The sequence below is a fragment of the Arvicola amphibius genome, chromosome 6 (assembly GCF_903992535.2).
Source record: "Arvicola amphibius chromosome 6, mArvAmp1.2, whole genome shotgun sequence".
Taxonomy (NCBI): domain Eukaryota; kingdom Metazoa; phylum Chordata; class Mammalia; order Rodentia; family Cricetidae; genus Arvicola; species Arvicola amphibius.
The window spans coordinates 144,907,975-144,925,076 of NC_052052.2; the positions used below are offsets into that span (position 1 = coordinate 144,907,975).

A 17,102-nucleotide genomic window follows, 5' to 3' on the forward strand; every position below is an offset into this window, starting at 1 on the left:
CTTATTCCTTTGCTTGAGGTTTCATGTTATGAAAGATGAATTTTCCCATCAATTATCATGTAACATAAACCTAATTGAATTTATGAATAAGAGTTTATACAGTAAAGTTTAGCTTATTACAGTGTGTAGATGTGAAATACTGTTAAATATCTCTGGTGGTTTGAATGAGAGGAACTCCTGTAAGCTATGGTATGGCACTGATTGGAGAGCATGTAGAGCCTTTGGTAGGTAGAGTCTTGCTGGAGGAAATAGGCCTCTTGGGGCAGACTCTGAATGTTTATAGTTCCTTCTAACATCATGTTTGCTCTCTGATTCATGCTGGTAGTCGAGAATGTGATTTCTCAACTTCCTTCTCCAATTGCCATTTCCATTTTCTGCACTTGCTGTCCTGCCGCCCAGCCCGTCCCTCAGGAACCAGAAGCCAAAGTAAACTTCCCTTCTGTAAGTTACCTAGGCCATGGTGTTCTATCACAGCAACAGGACTAATTACTGCAATCTTAAAATGTGTCTTTGCTTTGAGAAATCAGTACAAGAAGCACTCGTATTTTAAATAAATAATCCCAGCTCGTTCCTTTGAGAGGACCTGAGAGCAGTGAGCACAGCTAGCCTTCAGGTTTGGTTTCCAAATGCCATTTCCCACTAGAAGCAATATCATGCCTAATAGTAGACATGTGAACTTCAGTTAGTTCTTAAACCTCATACACTGCAGTGGAAGACCCATTGGGACATCTGAGATGTGAATATGGATGGTGTAATTGATAATACTGAACCAACATTTCTTTCTTTGTAATTATTTAAAAAATAATTGACCCAATTGTAAGGAAATCTTGTTTTTAAGTGATTCATACTGAAGTATGTTCAGAAATCCCAGATTCATTCCTGACTAGTAGATAAATGGATAGATACAGATAGAAATGTCTGATTAAATGTATGGATAGTTATAGATTTAGATGCAAGTGAATGGGTGGATGAACAGTCACAGATATGGAAGCAAAAGCAGATGAAATAAATTAACAAAGTATTAGTTGGTATGTGTGAGTGAAGAGCATAAAGCTGCATATTAATTTTTTTAACTTTCCTATAGCCTTGAAATGTGAATAAATAGAATAATTAAATATTTAACATTTGGGGAAGATGAACAAGTTTGTCTTAATTTTTTAAAAAAAAAATGATTTATTTATTATGTATACAGTGTTCTGGTGCCAGCAGGCCAGAAGAAGGCACTAGATCCAGATCTCATTACAGATGGTTGGGAGCCACCATGTGGTTGCTGGGAATTGAACTCAGGACCTCTGGAAGAGAAGGCAGCGCTCTTAACCACTGAGCAATCTCTCCATCCCCAAGTTTGTCTTAATTGTAAACTTTGATTTATCTTTATTGTAGTAAAATACTTTGTGTAAGATTTTTAAGTTAATTTATTGATTACCCTTAGACAAGGTTTCTTTTCATCTTATTTATATTTTATGTATACAAGTTTTTTTCACATATACGTACATATGTATGTGTATCATGTGTGTGTTTGGTTCCTGCAGAGACCATTTCCCTGGAGTTACAGGTGGTTATAAACTGCCACATGGATGCTGGGAATTGAGTCCCTATGCAAGAGCAATCTGTGTCTATGTTTTAAGACAGCCTCTTACTAGTGTGTCTGGCCACCAAATCTTGGGGTCTATGTTTCCACCTTCTCAGTGCTGAGATGACAAGCACACACCCCTATATCTAGTCTTTTTTCATGGGTGCTAGGGTCCCAATGTTTGCATAGTAAACTGTTTACTGACTGAATTATCTCCCCATCCCCATTTTATAAATACTTTGACATTTGCAAAGTAGCTTTAGTTATAGTTTCAAGGGATACCTTACAATGGACTTACAAATTAGAATCTTTTTTTTTTTATTGGAGATTGGAATACTAGCTGGGTTAGTCTTCAATAGTTCACATGCAAATTTGGTGCTTGTGAATATAATTCCCAGTTTATTCAAAGCAGTGAATTTCCAGCTGATCCCAGCTTACAAAAGACTTGCTTATATCCACTGATGGCTTGATGTAAGTTTATTTGACCACAGAGATTGTTACTTAGAAACAAACCAGAACATTTTAATAACATGATGTATTCCTTTTCTTTTCCAAACTAATACTCATTTAGTATAATCACATGTTATTTTTAAGACAGTTCTGCTTTCCCTGGTGTAGGGTTCACATTCTTCACATTTTATGCAAAGGAAAAAATAAACTAGTATGTAAGTTTATACTCTACCCATTTATATATTTAAAAGGAAACAAAACTTAACAGAAAAAGTAGCCATGTTATTATTTTTGTTGTGTAATCAGAAGATATACTTACCAAGTTAAAACATTTGTTCCCATTGGGAATGACAACATACAATAAACAGAATTCCAGCAGGGCTGTCAGTTTCAGATGCTCTTGTTCAGCACGCTGAAGCAAGAGCATGCGAGTAGTATGCCAAGAACTTACTTCTTCCATAGAAACTCAAACATGCATTCCACAAAACTACAGTTGACAGTGAAGTTTATCTGAAAGTCTTTTGGGGGTGCGGGAAATAAATATTAACTTTCAGAATTTGTTTTTGAAATTTTTTATTCTTTGAAATTTTCATACAATGTATCTTGATCATATTTACCTTTGCCTGGTTCAGTTGGGTTAGGCTCAGTTGGAGCTAATCGGTCCAGAAATGAAATAGGAAAGGACAAATTTGCCATGGAATGCTCTTCCCCAACTTTGCTACATGTTAGACAGGCCTGAGCTTTCAACACAGACTGTATTAGGGACTCTGCAATTTCTGAGGAAGGAGTCTATCCACTAGGCTTAGTGATCAAATACTGTTTCTTGTTTGGTTGACTGTTTTAAGTAATGTGCATGATTTTTTTTGCACCTTTTGAATATATAAGCATCCACAGTGACCCATTCTTATAGGTCAGATTTAACTTTCTTATCAATTTTGTTTGTTTGTTCATAGCCCAGACTGATGCATAATTTACTACGTATGTGGTCCAGACTGGCCTCAAACTTGAATAACTGTCCTGCATTATCCTGCTGAGTACAGGATTACAGGCATGTCACCACACCAACCTCGTCAGTTTTTGTTATTCTTAAGATTTGTTAGTTAATTTGTTTATTGTGTTTATGTCTCAGTATATTTGAGTGCCTGAGGCAGCCAGAAGAGGGTGTCGAATTCCTTGGAGCTAGAGTTGCATGAGATTGTGAGGTAACCAAGGCGTGTTCTGGGACCTGAACTTGAATTCTTCGTGCTCTTCCAGTGAGACATTTCTCCAGCCTTAGTCAATTTTTTTGTTTTTCTTCTTAAACATTTTTATATTTATTTTTATGTGCATGAGTGTTTTGCCTTCATGTATGTGTATAAGTACACTATGCCCAGTTTCTGCAAAGATCCGCATCGGGCATTGTATTTCCTAGAACTAGAGTTACAGATGGTTATGAGCCATCATGTGAGTACTGAGAACTGAGCCTGGGTGCTTTGTAAGAGCAATACATGCTTTTAGCCTCTGAACCATCTGATTCACTTTGGGTTTTTGTTTGTTTGGGTTTTTTTTTTTGTTTTTTCCAAATCTAGAATGAGAAGTACTTTAGACTTTGAATTTCAACTTTTACACCTAATGTGCTATCTTAGCCTGAAGGCTGACTCAGGGATGTTCTGTACCATAGTTCATTCTGTTCTGTGTCATGAGTATGAACGTGCTATGGTGGATAGTCACACTTGAGTTTTGTTATTGATCCCCCACCTGCTCTTCAGGTGGTTTCCTGAGCTGTTGGCATGGCTTGGTTCCCTATACAAACCTTCCCAGCCAGACAAGAAGCCTGATGTATTTACCCTCTGGCCCAGTACAGAGCACTGTGCTGAACACAGCCCTAGTGTTTTTGGCCTGTTCTTTTTCTCCACTGTTTATCCTAACCTAATGAAATGCTACTTTAGATAGTAATATCCATTACACAAAAGGCCTAGCAACCTGTGTACCTGCCTGGTTGCTGAAGTCTCTGGAAGAAGATTGATACTTTTAAAAGTCAACCCTAGACTCAGCACTTTGTTATGACATCACATCATTTAATCATTCATCCACTGTGCTACACAATTATTTCCCCAATTTTGTGGAAGACTTATCTAAGATTTAGACCAGGTCTATGGCTAATACTGATTTCAGTTCTGAGTTATCATGGTTCTTTTTGTTTTGTTTTTGTTCTTTATTTTTTAAGTACTGGAGATAAATCTAAATGTTTCACAGAATCTAGAGCTTAGGAGTATCTAATGACTGTTTGGCATTAGGTTAGAGCTGACCAGAAATTTCTTTTAGTGAGTTCTTTTTTATATATGGTTTATTTTTTTATATTTAAAAATTTCCATCAAACCCCTAGCTTATTAAAACTGAACTTTGGGGAAATTCTATGTTATTTTATGGGGACTTACAAGGGGATGGGAGGTGTCGTTTTAGTCTTCCTGTAGAAGTAATCACACCAGAGTTCCAAGTGATGGTGGCCCTATCCATATTGTCTGGTTTCTGTCTTATTTCTTGTTTTTTCAAGGTCTTTGCTAGAAATCAGGCCTTACTCCAAAAAACATTCTGTTTGTTGTAACATTTAGCATGACAGTTTACGTGGCACCCACCAGTTTCTCTACCAACTCTGGACATCACATAGGCACCTCTGTTTTAACCTGGATCGTATATCTCAAGATCACTGTGGCTCCAGACATGCTTCTGCCCTGTGCTGACATGAGCCGTCAAAAAATGCGCACGTCCAGTGTCTCAGTGCCAGCCTGAAATCATCTAAGCTTGGCAGTGTTTCCAGAACTTTAGGTTTTGACCATGATGTCTTGTTCCTGGGCTAACGCCACTGCCAATTTAGGCCCTTTATACCTGTTCTGCCTGTGTTCTTTCTGCTTTTAATCTAATAGGGTATGCGTATTTAATCTAATAATGTCAGTGTATTTCAGCACTGACTCACAAATGATTCTATGCAGAGATAAGGGAATCCTCAGAAGTTATAGAATCAAGGCAGAGGTCAAATAAAATTTAAAAAAAAAATTTCCATCTTCTCCCCTTCTCCTCCCCCTTCCCTCTCCTCCCCTCCACCCATATCCCCCCTCCCTCCCTCTCCAGGCCAAGGAGCCATCCGGGTTCCCTACTCTATGTTAAGACCAAGGTCCTCCCAACTCCCCCCAGGTCCAGGAAGGTGATCAACCAAGCTGAGAAGGCTCCCACAGAGCCTGTCCATGCAGAAGAATCATAGCCCAGCACCATTGTCCTTGACTTCTCAGTCAGCCTCCACCGTCGGCCACATTCAGAGAGTCCGGTTTGGTCTCATGTTCCATCTGTCCCATTCCAACTGGAGTTGGTGATCTCCCGTTAGTTCTGTCCCACCGTCTCCATGGGTGAACGCTCCCCTCACGGTCCTGACTTTCTTTCTCATGTTCTCCCTCCTTCTACTCCTCATCAGGACCTTGGGAGCTCAGTCTGGTGCTCCAATGTGGGGCTCAGTCATTTTCTTCATCTATCGCCAGGTGGAGGTTCTATGGTGATATGCAAGAAATTCATCAGTATGGCTATAGGAACTGGCCTTTTCAGGCTCCCTCTCCTCAGCTGCCCAAGGAACTAGCTGAGGGCTTCTCCCTGGAAACCCGGGAACCCCTCTAGTGTCAAGTCTCTTGACAACCTTCAGATGGCTCCCTTAATTAAGATATATGCTTCCCTGCTCCCATATCCACCCTTCCTGTATCCCAAGCATCCCATTCCTCCGAGCTTCCCTCATTCTCCCCTTCACGCTTTTCTCTCCCCATCTTCCCTTGGCCCCGTCTCGCCCCACCCTCAAGTTCCCAATTTTTGCCCGGCGATCGTGTCTACTTCCAATATCCAGGAGGATTACGATATGTTTTTCTTTGGGTTCACCTTCTTATTATCTTCTCAAGGATCCCAAATTATAGGCTCGATGTCCTTTAATTATGGCTAGAAACCGATTATGAGTGAGTACATCCCATGTTCATCTTTTTGGGTCTGGGTTACCTCACTCAGAATAGTGTTTTCTATTTCCATCCATTTGCATGCAAAATTCAAGATGTCATTGTTTTTTACCGCTGAGTAGTATTCTAACATGTATATATTCCACAGTTTCTTCATCCATTCTTCCACTGAAGGGCATCTAGGTTGTTTCCAGGATCTGGCTATTACAAATAATGCTGCTATGAGTTCTTTTAATACATTCTTTAAAATTTAGGTCAATCAGTAATCGGAACTGATACGCAACTGTGAACAAAGAATTAGTTCAGTGATCTCAGTTTATAAATTCTTCTCTGAGGAAACTTTTACTCTTCTCCTAAATAAGAGGAAAGGATAGAACTAATATCATATAGGGTTTTATTTATACCACCCTTTGAGGTTTCCCTTAAACAGCAGAATTTGCGTGTTTCATTAAATCATCAGCTTTGGAACATAGTAATTCCTGGTATGTTTAAATGATGGTTTCGGAAGGACTGTGATGCAGAACAACAATATTGATTACTAAGTATTTCCAGTTGTCAAAGGACGATTTAATTGTTTAAAGAATATACTCTGGACTAGAAAATTAACTCAATGTTTAAGTTGCATACTATTCAGAGGACACAAGTTAAGTTCCCAGCACCCCACATGGGGCAGCTCACAACAGCCTGTAGCTCCAGCTCTAGAAGAATTCATGCCTCTGGCTTCTGTGGGCACCTGCACACATGTGCACATTCTCATACACATCCACACAGTTAAAAATATGCTTTGTTTTTCTAATGTCTAGGTTAGGAAAAATTTTATCCCTGATTAACTTTATGACCATGTGAAAGTTTTTCCATTTTTCTTTTGAGAATGCTTAATTTTTAAAGATTCTTTTCTCTTTTTTGTTTGTTTCTTTGTTGTTTTTCAAGAGGGTTAATGTTTATCAATTTTGGATAACCCATAAATTGATCCATTTTTGTACTGAGGACGGAGAAGACAATTTTTTTTGTTTATTCAACACCCATTTTATTGCCACTATGCACAGCATGCAAGGGTTGAAGACATGAATTCTTTATTTTTTAAGTTTTGCAGACCTTTTTGAAAAGCCAATATAGCTCTCCACATAGCTGTCATGCAATACCCCCTATACACAAAGACATTTAGAAATATCTCACTAGAAATAGCAGGTAGTCAATTAGACATAACTGATAAAACCAGATCTGACCTGAATGTTAATGTTAACATAGCAAGAAGTACTGGAGGAAACTTCTGGAAGGGTCAGACTTTAGGTACAGTTCTTCTTGTGCCTGGAACTAGCTTTGAAAAGACAGAGGCTCAAGTTGTGGACGCTGTAGTGAACTTGACTTCTTTTCCTGTTCCTTGAGATGAAGGTGAGCTGACTCTCAAAGCATGTGTCCTGGCCTGTATGTTTACCCACCAACCCTATGACTTCCTCACTTTACTGTCCTCCCATCTCTTTCTTGTACTACAAACCAGGTTCACTCTATCCTCTGACAAATGCCCACTTCCAACTTCTCTGATAAAAAACAAAGTTGCTTTATTTAGAGGAGTGATATGTTCACTTCCTTATCAGTGACCTAGATCTCCCATAAACCTTATGTGATGTGATCCACTGGTCTATTTGAAATACAATATTTTAGGTCCTTCTCTGGCTTCTGGCATATTTATTTCTTCATAACACCAGACTATATATGTTTTCCACTAGACCATATTTTAGTATTTTTAAAAACAGTCATGTACAATAAGACAATTCTCAAAATTAAAAATACAGATAGCATTCCTTGTACATATGTGCAAAGTCAAGACACAACATTAATGTTTTCCCAACTATAGCTAGTCTAAGATTTCCTTAGTGTACAGATGTGTTAATGACTACAGCAGATTTATGAGGCCAAAACTGAACATCTGTTTGTTATAACATTATATCAAGAAAAATGTTTACTGTAAGGACATTTATCACAATTTTTATGAAATTAAAACATCCTATTCAGAACATGATGAAATTTCAATACTGAACAGGTTCCATGCTGGAAATATTCATAGAACTATTTTAAAAACAGTTGGAATAAATAAATCTTCAAAATTCAGGGCAACGTTCCAACTGTCATTCTGATTTTTAGCTTTATGAGAGATTCTGCTTCCTTGACAGAGTTGGGGAAAATGTGTGCTGCTGCACACCATCCTTTACTTGCAGACTGTTGACTATGACCACATATTCCCTGAGAGTTCTCAAGCCCTGGCAGAGGTAACCTAAGCTATATGCTCCTTTCTTCACCACCTGTTTGATTGATTGACAGCTGTTACCTGTATACTTGATTTTCTACTTATACTCCTACCAGAAAAGAACTTCTCAGTTATGTTTATCATTGACTCTCTAAAGTGACTTCATAATGCAGCCAAAGAAAGTCACAGTAAACTTGACAGGTAATGCATTACCTGTAATCCAAGCACTTGGGAAGCAAAAACAGAAGGATCATGATGAGTTCAAAGGCAGCCTGAGCTATAGAATGAGACCCTGTTTGAAAATAAAAACTTTGAGAATAAGAAATAAATTGTTTAATAACCCATCAGTGTTGTTATATTCAAATATTAATTCTATTGACTCATCTTACTCAGAGTTCCCTTTGACCTGAGAACAAGCATTCATTGCTTCTAGTTCTTGATTTTAGACACAGTGTGACCAGCTGTTTCAGTTTCATGCTTCTTTGATTTCACTGCCATGATGGGCTGTGTCCTTAAACTGTATAACAAAATAAGCCATTTCTTTCGAGTTGGCTTTTGTCAGGGTATTTTATCACAATGTAGTAGTATGAAAGAAAATGGTCCCCAAATGAAGTGGTCCTACTAGTAGGTGTGGCCTTGTTGGAGGAAGTGTATCACTAATGGAATGGGCTTTCAGGTCTCTTTTGCTCAAGCTTCCCTCAGAGTACACTCATTTCACTTCCTGTTGCCCACATATAAAGATGTCGCTAGCACCATGTCTGCCTGCCTGTGTCCCACCATGTTCCCTGCCATGATGATAATGGACTAAACCTCTGAAACTGTTAATCTGCCACCTCAATTAAATGTTTTCCTTTCCAAGAGTTGACATACTCATGGTGTCTCTTCACAGCAATAGAAACTCTAAGAGTCATACTAATAGGAAAAGAAACTAAAGAAGAGGCCAAAGCAAGAACTTAAATCAAGAGACTAGTGTTTCTGCAGAACACAAAATTTAGTTAATGAAAGAAATCAACATAGTTCCTATATGTATCATATAAAATTTTTTATCAATAGAGAAATCAAAGGTCATCATGGTTGCACATGCCTTTAAGCCTAGTACTTGGCAAGTTCCAGGCCAGCCAGAACTATACAGTAAGACACTATCTCAATAAACAAATAAAATTTACATTAATAAAAAGAAATCATTACAATTCAGTGTGTAATAAATACTACTTTGTTCATTAAACTAAGTACATTTTAGCAAATAGGGCAAAAGAGAAGATTGATAACTATAACTAGTGGAGGAATGTTTTCAGAAATGAATTATTTTTACATTTAACTTATTAGCTTATAGTTAATAATTTGGGTTTTTTGGCAAACTACTATTTTTCATAGTTTCTCTTTTTTCTTTTTTTTTCTTTTTCTTTCTTTTTTTTTTAAGACAGGGTTTTTCTACATAGCCTTGGGTGTCCTGGAACTCACTATATAAAACAGGCTGGCTTCAAACTCATGGAGATCCTCCTACCTCTGCCTCCCAAGCACTAGGATTAAAGGCCTGCTACCATGCCCAGCCTTCTTTCTGTAATCTTTTGTTCTTGCTGAAGAAGACATGGAAACAGTCTTAAAATGGCTTTTTTTTTTACTTTAAAAAGTAATTCAAGGGCTGGAGAGATGGCTCAGTGGTTAAGAGCATTGCCTGCTCTTCCAAAGGTTCTGAGTTCAATTCCCAGCAACCACATGGTGGCTCACAACCATCTGTAATGATGCCTGGTGCCCCCTTCTGGCCTGTAGACATACAGAGAGAATGTTGTATACATAATAAATAAAAAATAAATAATAAATAAATTTTAAAAAGAATTTAAAAAAAAAAGTAATTCAAGACATATAGTGATTTTATATGCCCTTCTGCTTGCTTTCCTTACAATTGCCAATGTGCATATAACCACTTTAAAATTATTTAAACCAAGACGTTATCATTATAATAGTGTTTGGGGGACTAGAGAGATGGTTCAAGAAGTTAAGAACAGGGAACCCTGACTGCTCTTTGGACTGGAGAAGGAGAGAAAGGGGGAATTGGGGGAGGGGGAGGGAAATGGGAGGAGGGAAGGAGGTGAAAATTTGTAGTAATAATAATAATAATAAAGAAAAAAAGTTAAGAGCAGGTACTGATCTTACAGTGGACCCAAGTTCAGTTCACAGCCGCACATCAGTTGGCTCAGAACCACCTGTGACTCAAGCTCCACGGTATCTAAAACCCTCTTCTGTTCTAGCTTCTGAAGGCATTGCACTGATGTGCACCCCCTCCACACACACATACACACCACACACAAAGATGTAATTTTAATGCATGAGTAAAATTTATAAATGGCAAAAGAAAACTTGAAATTACTTGATCTTTTGTGGTTTAAGAACAATACTTGAATACAGTCTTATGCATGAAAATGCATAAGAGGATATTTCTCTAGTTTTAATGTAATTGTTCTCAAGATGAAGATGTTCTAGAGCAGAGTCTTCGTCTTCTTCAACATTGCAAATTTGTTCAGGAAGAATATTCCTAAAGAAAAATAAATATGTAAATTATAAATAGTTCAAGTGATCCATCTTTAGGATTTAGAAGTTAAGTTTTTAAAAATGTTTTGGTTCGCCGGGCGGTGGTGGCGCACGCCTTTAATCCCAGCACTCGGGAGGCAGAGGCAGGCGGATCTCTGAGTTCGAGACCAGCCTGGTCTACAAGAGCTAGTTCCAGGACAGGCTCCAAAGCCACAGAGAAACCCTGTCTCGAAAAACCAAAAAAAAAAAAAAAAAAAAAAATGTTTTGGTTCTTAAAATGGTTAGGCAGAATAGGTTGACTCATATTTGTAATTCCAGTACTCAGGGATTGCAGTAAATTTAAAGACAGTCATCACTACTCAACTCAGTTCCAGGCCAGCCTGGTATAGAGTAATGCCGGTCTCAAAGTGGGGAAAAAGACAGTAGAGTAGATCATCAGATCTACACAGCTGTGAGAAATGAAGCAGTAAGAGGGCTCTAATGGAGCATAGTCACAACATGCAAAGAGAGGAAGTTCTTCCTAATTGTTGATTTAAAACAGGAACTTCCATTATTATATAGCTGTGTAGCCAAAGCTGGCCTTTAACTCCTAATCCTTGTTGCCTTCACCTCTCAATTGCTTGAATTTACAAGCATGAACCACTGACATTGGTCCCATACCATTCCAGATTAATCTTCTAATCATCCATGCTACTTTGGCAGGCATAATGATTAAACATGTAGAAACATATTCCCCAAAGTAAAGGAAGTTGAGTTCCAATAAATTTGTTTATAATTTACCTTCATAAAACTTAATATTCAAGCAATTACTGTACTCTCCAGATCACGTTATGTACAGGGGAGTTATAATATAGTGTATTTATTGCTTCATAGCCTTAAATGAGTCAGTCTCCAAGGCTCTACATACTGTGTAATAATACTCTACTTAATACTATGGAAATTTGCAAAATTAACATGAAAGTGGAAATCATTATGAATCTTCACATTTTTATTTTCCATTTTAGCAACTATTAATATTGCTAGTTTTCTTCAGATCTAATTATTAGCACCAGTTTTTCTCTTCAAAATAAATCTAAAAGTTCACACTATGAGTATTTAAATTTTCAACCAAATTTTAAATTGATACTAGAAAAATCCAAAATTTACCGAATCTTATTGTTGTTCAGCCTCAGAAAATGTAGTGCTTTCATTTCTTGTATTCCAGGTGGTATGGATTTTAAGTCATTGTGATCCAGAAATAATTCTCTCAGAGAATGATATGCCCCATAGAATGAGACTAGGTCCACACCATCATCAGAAAGTCTATTAAATGACAGATACAAGTACTCCAGGCCAGGTTCCATATGGCCAAAAACATAGCCAGGGATCCGTTCAATCTGGTTCCCAATTAGTACAAGGTGCAGCAGAGACTTAGGTAGATAGGAGGGGACATGGTAAAGCTTGTTATAGGACAAGTCGATAGATTCAAGATTTCTGCAACAAAGAAAAAAAGTGAGCAGGATAAGAAACTTCAGGAGACTGTCTGGCCATCTGATGATCCTAAACAGAACCAGATTATTTATTTATATATATGCGCCAGTCTGTGTCTCCTGGCCCCCGAGCTCATATTCTTACCAACGTCCACACTGTTTCTTAGCTAGGAGTGTGCAACAGAGTCCAGGTGGGAAAAAACTCAGATAATTTGGGAAAATGGGGAGATTAAGTTCAAATCAAATCAATTTGATTTGTTGAATCAAATGAAATCCAGTAGTCTTTGTTTCTAGTAATGTTTCCTGATTTGTGGTGGGAGTAGGGGCTGCCTGCACTTTCATTATTTGTTTTTTGATGTGGCACATCTGGGACTTGGGGTGAGATAAAGGGATTAGAGTGAAATGGAGGAATGTGGAAGTGTTAATGCACCAGGAAGTCCTGGGAATGTGGTCAGATCCCTGCTTTATTCCAGAAGCTTTCCCTGACTCTACAAGGGCTTCTGCCCGGCCCTTTTCATCCAATAAAGATTCCTCTATTCACAAATGACTTCATTATCCTCCAGTTGGGTCCAAAGCCTCTTTTCATCGCTGTGAACAACTCGGGAGCATATCCTTGTATAAACAAACATTCATCCTATGTTTGGACATATCCGTGGGACATGATATCAGACAGGACTTGCCTTCAATTCATTCCTTCTTTGCTAAAGAATACAAATACACTATTGATTCTCTATCTTCTTGAGATAGAGAAATGGTTTGGACAAAGAAGAAAGCAGTATGGTGTAGGAAGAAGACAAGCCTGGCCTCTGCAGGTTGGCATTTCTATCTAATGATGAAGAAAAGGGGTGTCAACCTCCTCTCTGTGTTCAGAGGATTATGCCATTTAAACTGACAACCTGTGAGGTAGGCGTTGTTATGGGCCAACTTCCCCCCCCTTCTTTATAGTTTAGCACTTAGCACGTCCATAGGCAGTAGTGGTCATAATACTACTTATTTATGTAATAAGCGGTTTGGAAACTCAGTGAAGTAGCTAAATTTTGTAATTAAGCGTAACTGTTCCATGGGAAAGGATGCTAAGAACGTTAAATTGTGGTAGATACTTACTCTTGATTTATCCATGCTAAAGGAGCAATCCGACTTTCTTCTATTTTATTATAACGTAGTACAATCATATTAATCTTTCTGGTATGATTGAAACAAATTTCAGTTATTTCTTCAATTTGATTATTTTCTAGGTATAATTCCTATAAATAAGGGAAAATATTATTTCTCTTCCACTTGCGTTCAGTGATATCTGATTTCACGAAACTAAAATAGACTATTCACATTAGTATTATTTAAAGTCACTTTTTCTAGTGAATTTATAGTTTTTTCGTTCGGTGTTTTTGAGACAGAGTATGCGTACATATGTGTGCAGGAGCATGTGGAGGACAGGGGTTAGTATCAGGTATCTTCCTCAGTCACTCTCCACCTTAGTTTTTGAGACAGGATCTCTTACTGAGCCTAGGGATCATTTATGTGGCAAGCGCTTTACCAAGCCATCTCTTCAACCAAGTAAACTTAGTTTTTTAGCCATAATGTTATAAGGTTTAGCATACCATATGATTGTATAAATTTTCCGACTTAACAAAACTTAGATTATTCAGCTGGGCATGGTGGTACCACATGCCTTTAATCCCAGGCCTTGAAAGGATCTCTCTGAGTTCGAGATCTTCCTGGTCTACGAGTTCCAGGATAGCCATGACTGTTATACAAAGAAACTGTCTCAAAAAACAAAACAAAAAAAATTAATTATGCTACTTGAGTTCAGAACACTGAAAATATGGGTGGAAATAGTCACAGCTCACCAGTGTTAGGCCTGCAGAGAGAGTAATGCTCACCCAGGTTCCAGAATGCATGAGGGTCCAGTCTAGCTGAACCTTAGCTTCAGACCAGCTTCCAGCTATTCCATAGTTCTATAATGATTTTAGGGTCATGTTTTTAGACTTGAGTTATAATTAATTACTCAAAAGTAAAGTTAACATTAAGTTTCTGGTATTAGAAAAAAAAATTTACTAAAGGGTCTTAATTATTAATTTTTCTGGTTATAGTTAGAAAACATAAATAGAATTGGTTTATTTGTTAAATGTAACTTTTTTATTCATACCATGGTTATTTTCTTTTGTAACTTATTTGGCTTTTGTTAGAAATGCATAAAGGAACATTTAGCTTTTTGCTTTATTGTCTTCTGTACTTAAGGGATGAATTACATGAGAGGTTTCCAAACTCAAAGGCACTTCAGACTCACCTCCTCATGAGCCTTTTAAAGTAGAAAATTCCAACCTAAGTAAATCCCCGGAAGGAGTATTTAAGTCGGTTCTTGAATACTCCAATGCTGAAGACTCTAAAGCTATAAGAAAGTTGATATGAAACAGTCTTCAGCTGTACCATGACGTAAGGCTGGTCTGTTAGCAAATAGCAATATGCTGTGCACTGTATGCCCAGAATTTCCACGATTGGTGGAAATAGGTCCCATTGGAAAGACAGAAGCCAGGCTAGAAAGTTCAGGCATGGGGAGGAGAATATTGATTTTTTTTTTATCACCTAAGTTACACATGTATGTATTTTACCAGTTTCATATACCAAAATATTAAAAACTTTATTACATTTATTTTGTGTGCTTATGTGTATGTGGCTAGACACATGTATGGAAATCAGAAGGCAGCTTGTGGGTTATCAGTTATCTCCAACAATTTAGGGGCTCAGGGATCAAACTCAGTTGTCAGGTTTTGCATGAGCTAGGTTACCAGTTGAGCTGTGTCTCTCTAAAATTTGTATCTTTAAAAAATAATTTAGTTATCTGACTTTGCTGACAAAAAATAAGAATTAGCATGTCAAGGATAGGTTCAGGAGTGTTTGTCTTAATAATTTAGATGAGGGCTAGAATATGTTTTTGATCCCCAATACCATATAAAGCAGAACATGGAGGGTGGTACACGCCTATAATCTCAACACTTGGGAGATAGAAACAGGAGGATCAAGAGTTCAAGCCCAGACTAGGATAATAAATTCTTAGTATACAGAGGGGAAATCCTACACATGGTGACTCATGCCTTTAATCCCAGCACTCCAGAGGCAAGGCAGACAAGATCCTATGAGTTCAAGGCCAGCCTGATCTAGAACAAGTTCTAGGACAGCCAGACCTACCTAACTACCCAGAGAACCCTGTCTTGAAAAACCACCAAAAAAAAAAAAAACCCCAGGTAATTCTGATGTAAACTGGTAAATTCCAGTATATATTATATAGCTATGTCTCCTTTAGCAATAGGAAGAAGCAGGAAGGTGGTAGTGTGACAACAGCATGCAATCATAATAGATAGCTCTCTGTTTCTGACCATAGGACTAGAAAGAACTCTGTACTGACTTCTTGCGGAATGAACGTGGATAGTGGAATGTGGGGGAAAAAAAAAAAAACAAGCTCGGATAAGGAAATCTGAGTTTCAGCTTGGTCTGTATGTATAGATTCTCTGAACCTCAATGTTCCTAATTTAAGAAATGAGCATTGACAGTTGTTGGGGAGAGACCATTCCTGGAACCACTGAGAGAACTCCAAAAGGTTTGAAATAAGAACAGGGTCTGGAACCTAAAGTTAGATACAGTACAGTTGTGGGTAGAACTGCTGAAAATTTCTAAGCTTCAGAGTTGATAAAAAATAGTTCAGACCTTATTGGTACAATTCTTAGGTCCATACTGTTATTATTAGGTCATAATATAGTTTCACTCAGAATGTGAATTGGAGATATGATGGACAGTTTTATGTCAATTTGAACAAGCTAAAGTCATCTGAGAGGAGGGAACCTCAATTAGAAATGCCTCCAGATGGGCAGTAGTGGCACACGCCTTTAATCCCAGTGCTTGGAAAGCAGAGGCAGGTGGATCTCTGTGAGTCACAGGCCAGTCTGCTCTACAGAGTGAATTCCAGGACAGCCAAAGCTACACATGGAGAAAAAACAGGAAGGGGAGGGAGAGGGAGGGAGTGGAGGGAGGGAGAGAGAGGGAGGGAAGGAGGGAGGGAGGAAAGAGAGACAGACAGAGAGAGAGAGAGAGAGAGAGAGAGAGAGAGAGAGAGAGAGAGTGAGAGAGAGAGAGAGAAACTGCCTCTATAAGATCAGCTTGGAGACAAGCCTGTAGGGTGGGGAAGGGCCCATCCTACTGTGGGTGGTGCCATCCCTGGGCTGGTGGTCCTGTGTGTTATATATAAGGAAAGCAGGCTGACCAAACCATGTGGAGCAAGTCAGTAAGTAGCTCTCCTCCACGACCTCTGCATCAGCTCCTACCCTGCTTGAGTTCCTATCCTGACTTCCTTCAATAATGAACAGTGCTGTGGAAATGTAAGCAAAATAAACCCTTTCCTTCCCAAGTTGGTTTGGTCATAGTGTTTTGTCACAGCAATAGAAACCCTAAGTAGGACAGGGAACAAGTAATTAAACTTGCTGGTTCTAGATTGGAATATTTAATCAGTCTCTTCCCCATCAAGAGCTGTCATGATTTCCATTTTTATTTTATCAGATGCATCTAATACTCAGATGATAGTGAATTCTGTATATTAGCACCAGAACTCTATTGAATTTAATATATATTACAGTAGTCTTCTACAATATTTGTTTTAGAGCCAACAAGACAGATTAGTAGATATTAAGTGCTTGCCACACAAGCCTAACAACCTGAATTTGAGGCCAGCAATTCATGGGTGGAAGAGAGAAAACCAACTCCCAAATGTTGTGCTCTGATTTCCACATGCACATTGTGATGTGTATATGCCTGTACTCATGAGCGTTTCTGTCTCTCTCTCTCTCTCACTGACAACAATAATAATAATTTAAAGGATGCTT

General features: G+C 38.2%; 2 protein-coding genes across 2 annotated transcripts in view; one reads left to right on the forward strand and one right to left on the reverse strand.

Moving 5' to 3' along the window:
• Positions 1–17,102, forward strand: part of LOC119816415 (centromere protein P) — a 206,149-nt gene that overhangs the window by 106,414 nt on the left and 82,633 nt on the right. The window lies entirely within an intron of this gene.
• Positions 10,548–13,471, reverse strand: LOC119816416 (extracellular matrix protein 2). The gene is made up of 3 exons (XM_038333037.2): positions 13,336–13,471; positions 11,909–12,235; positions 10,548–10,766 (listed from the first exon to the last, which is right to left on the reverse strand). The coding sequence occupies exons 1-3, from the start codon at positions 13,401–13,403 to the stop codon at positions 10,598–10,600; spliced, it is 564 nt and encodes a 187-aa protein (XP_038188965.1). The 5' UTR covers positions 13,404–13,471; the 3' UTR covers positions 10,548–10,597.

Bases quoted from the DNA above. Each gene is read 5' to 3' on its own strand.
- LOC119816416 (XM_038333037.2), bottom strand. From the start codon at position 13,403: ATGATTGTACTACGTTATAATAAAATAGAAGAAAGTCGGATTGCTCCT. The intron at 12,236-13,335 runs GTAAGTATCTAC...TCTTTGTTGCAG, and splicing joins TTAGCATGGATAAATCAAGA to AAATCTTGAATCTATCGACT. The intron at 10,767-11,908 runs GTAAATTTTGGA...ATTTTTCTTTAG, and splicing joins CTGAACAACAATAAGATTCG to GAATATTCTTCCTGAACAAA.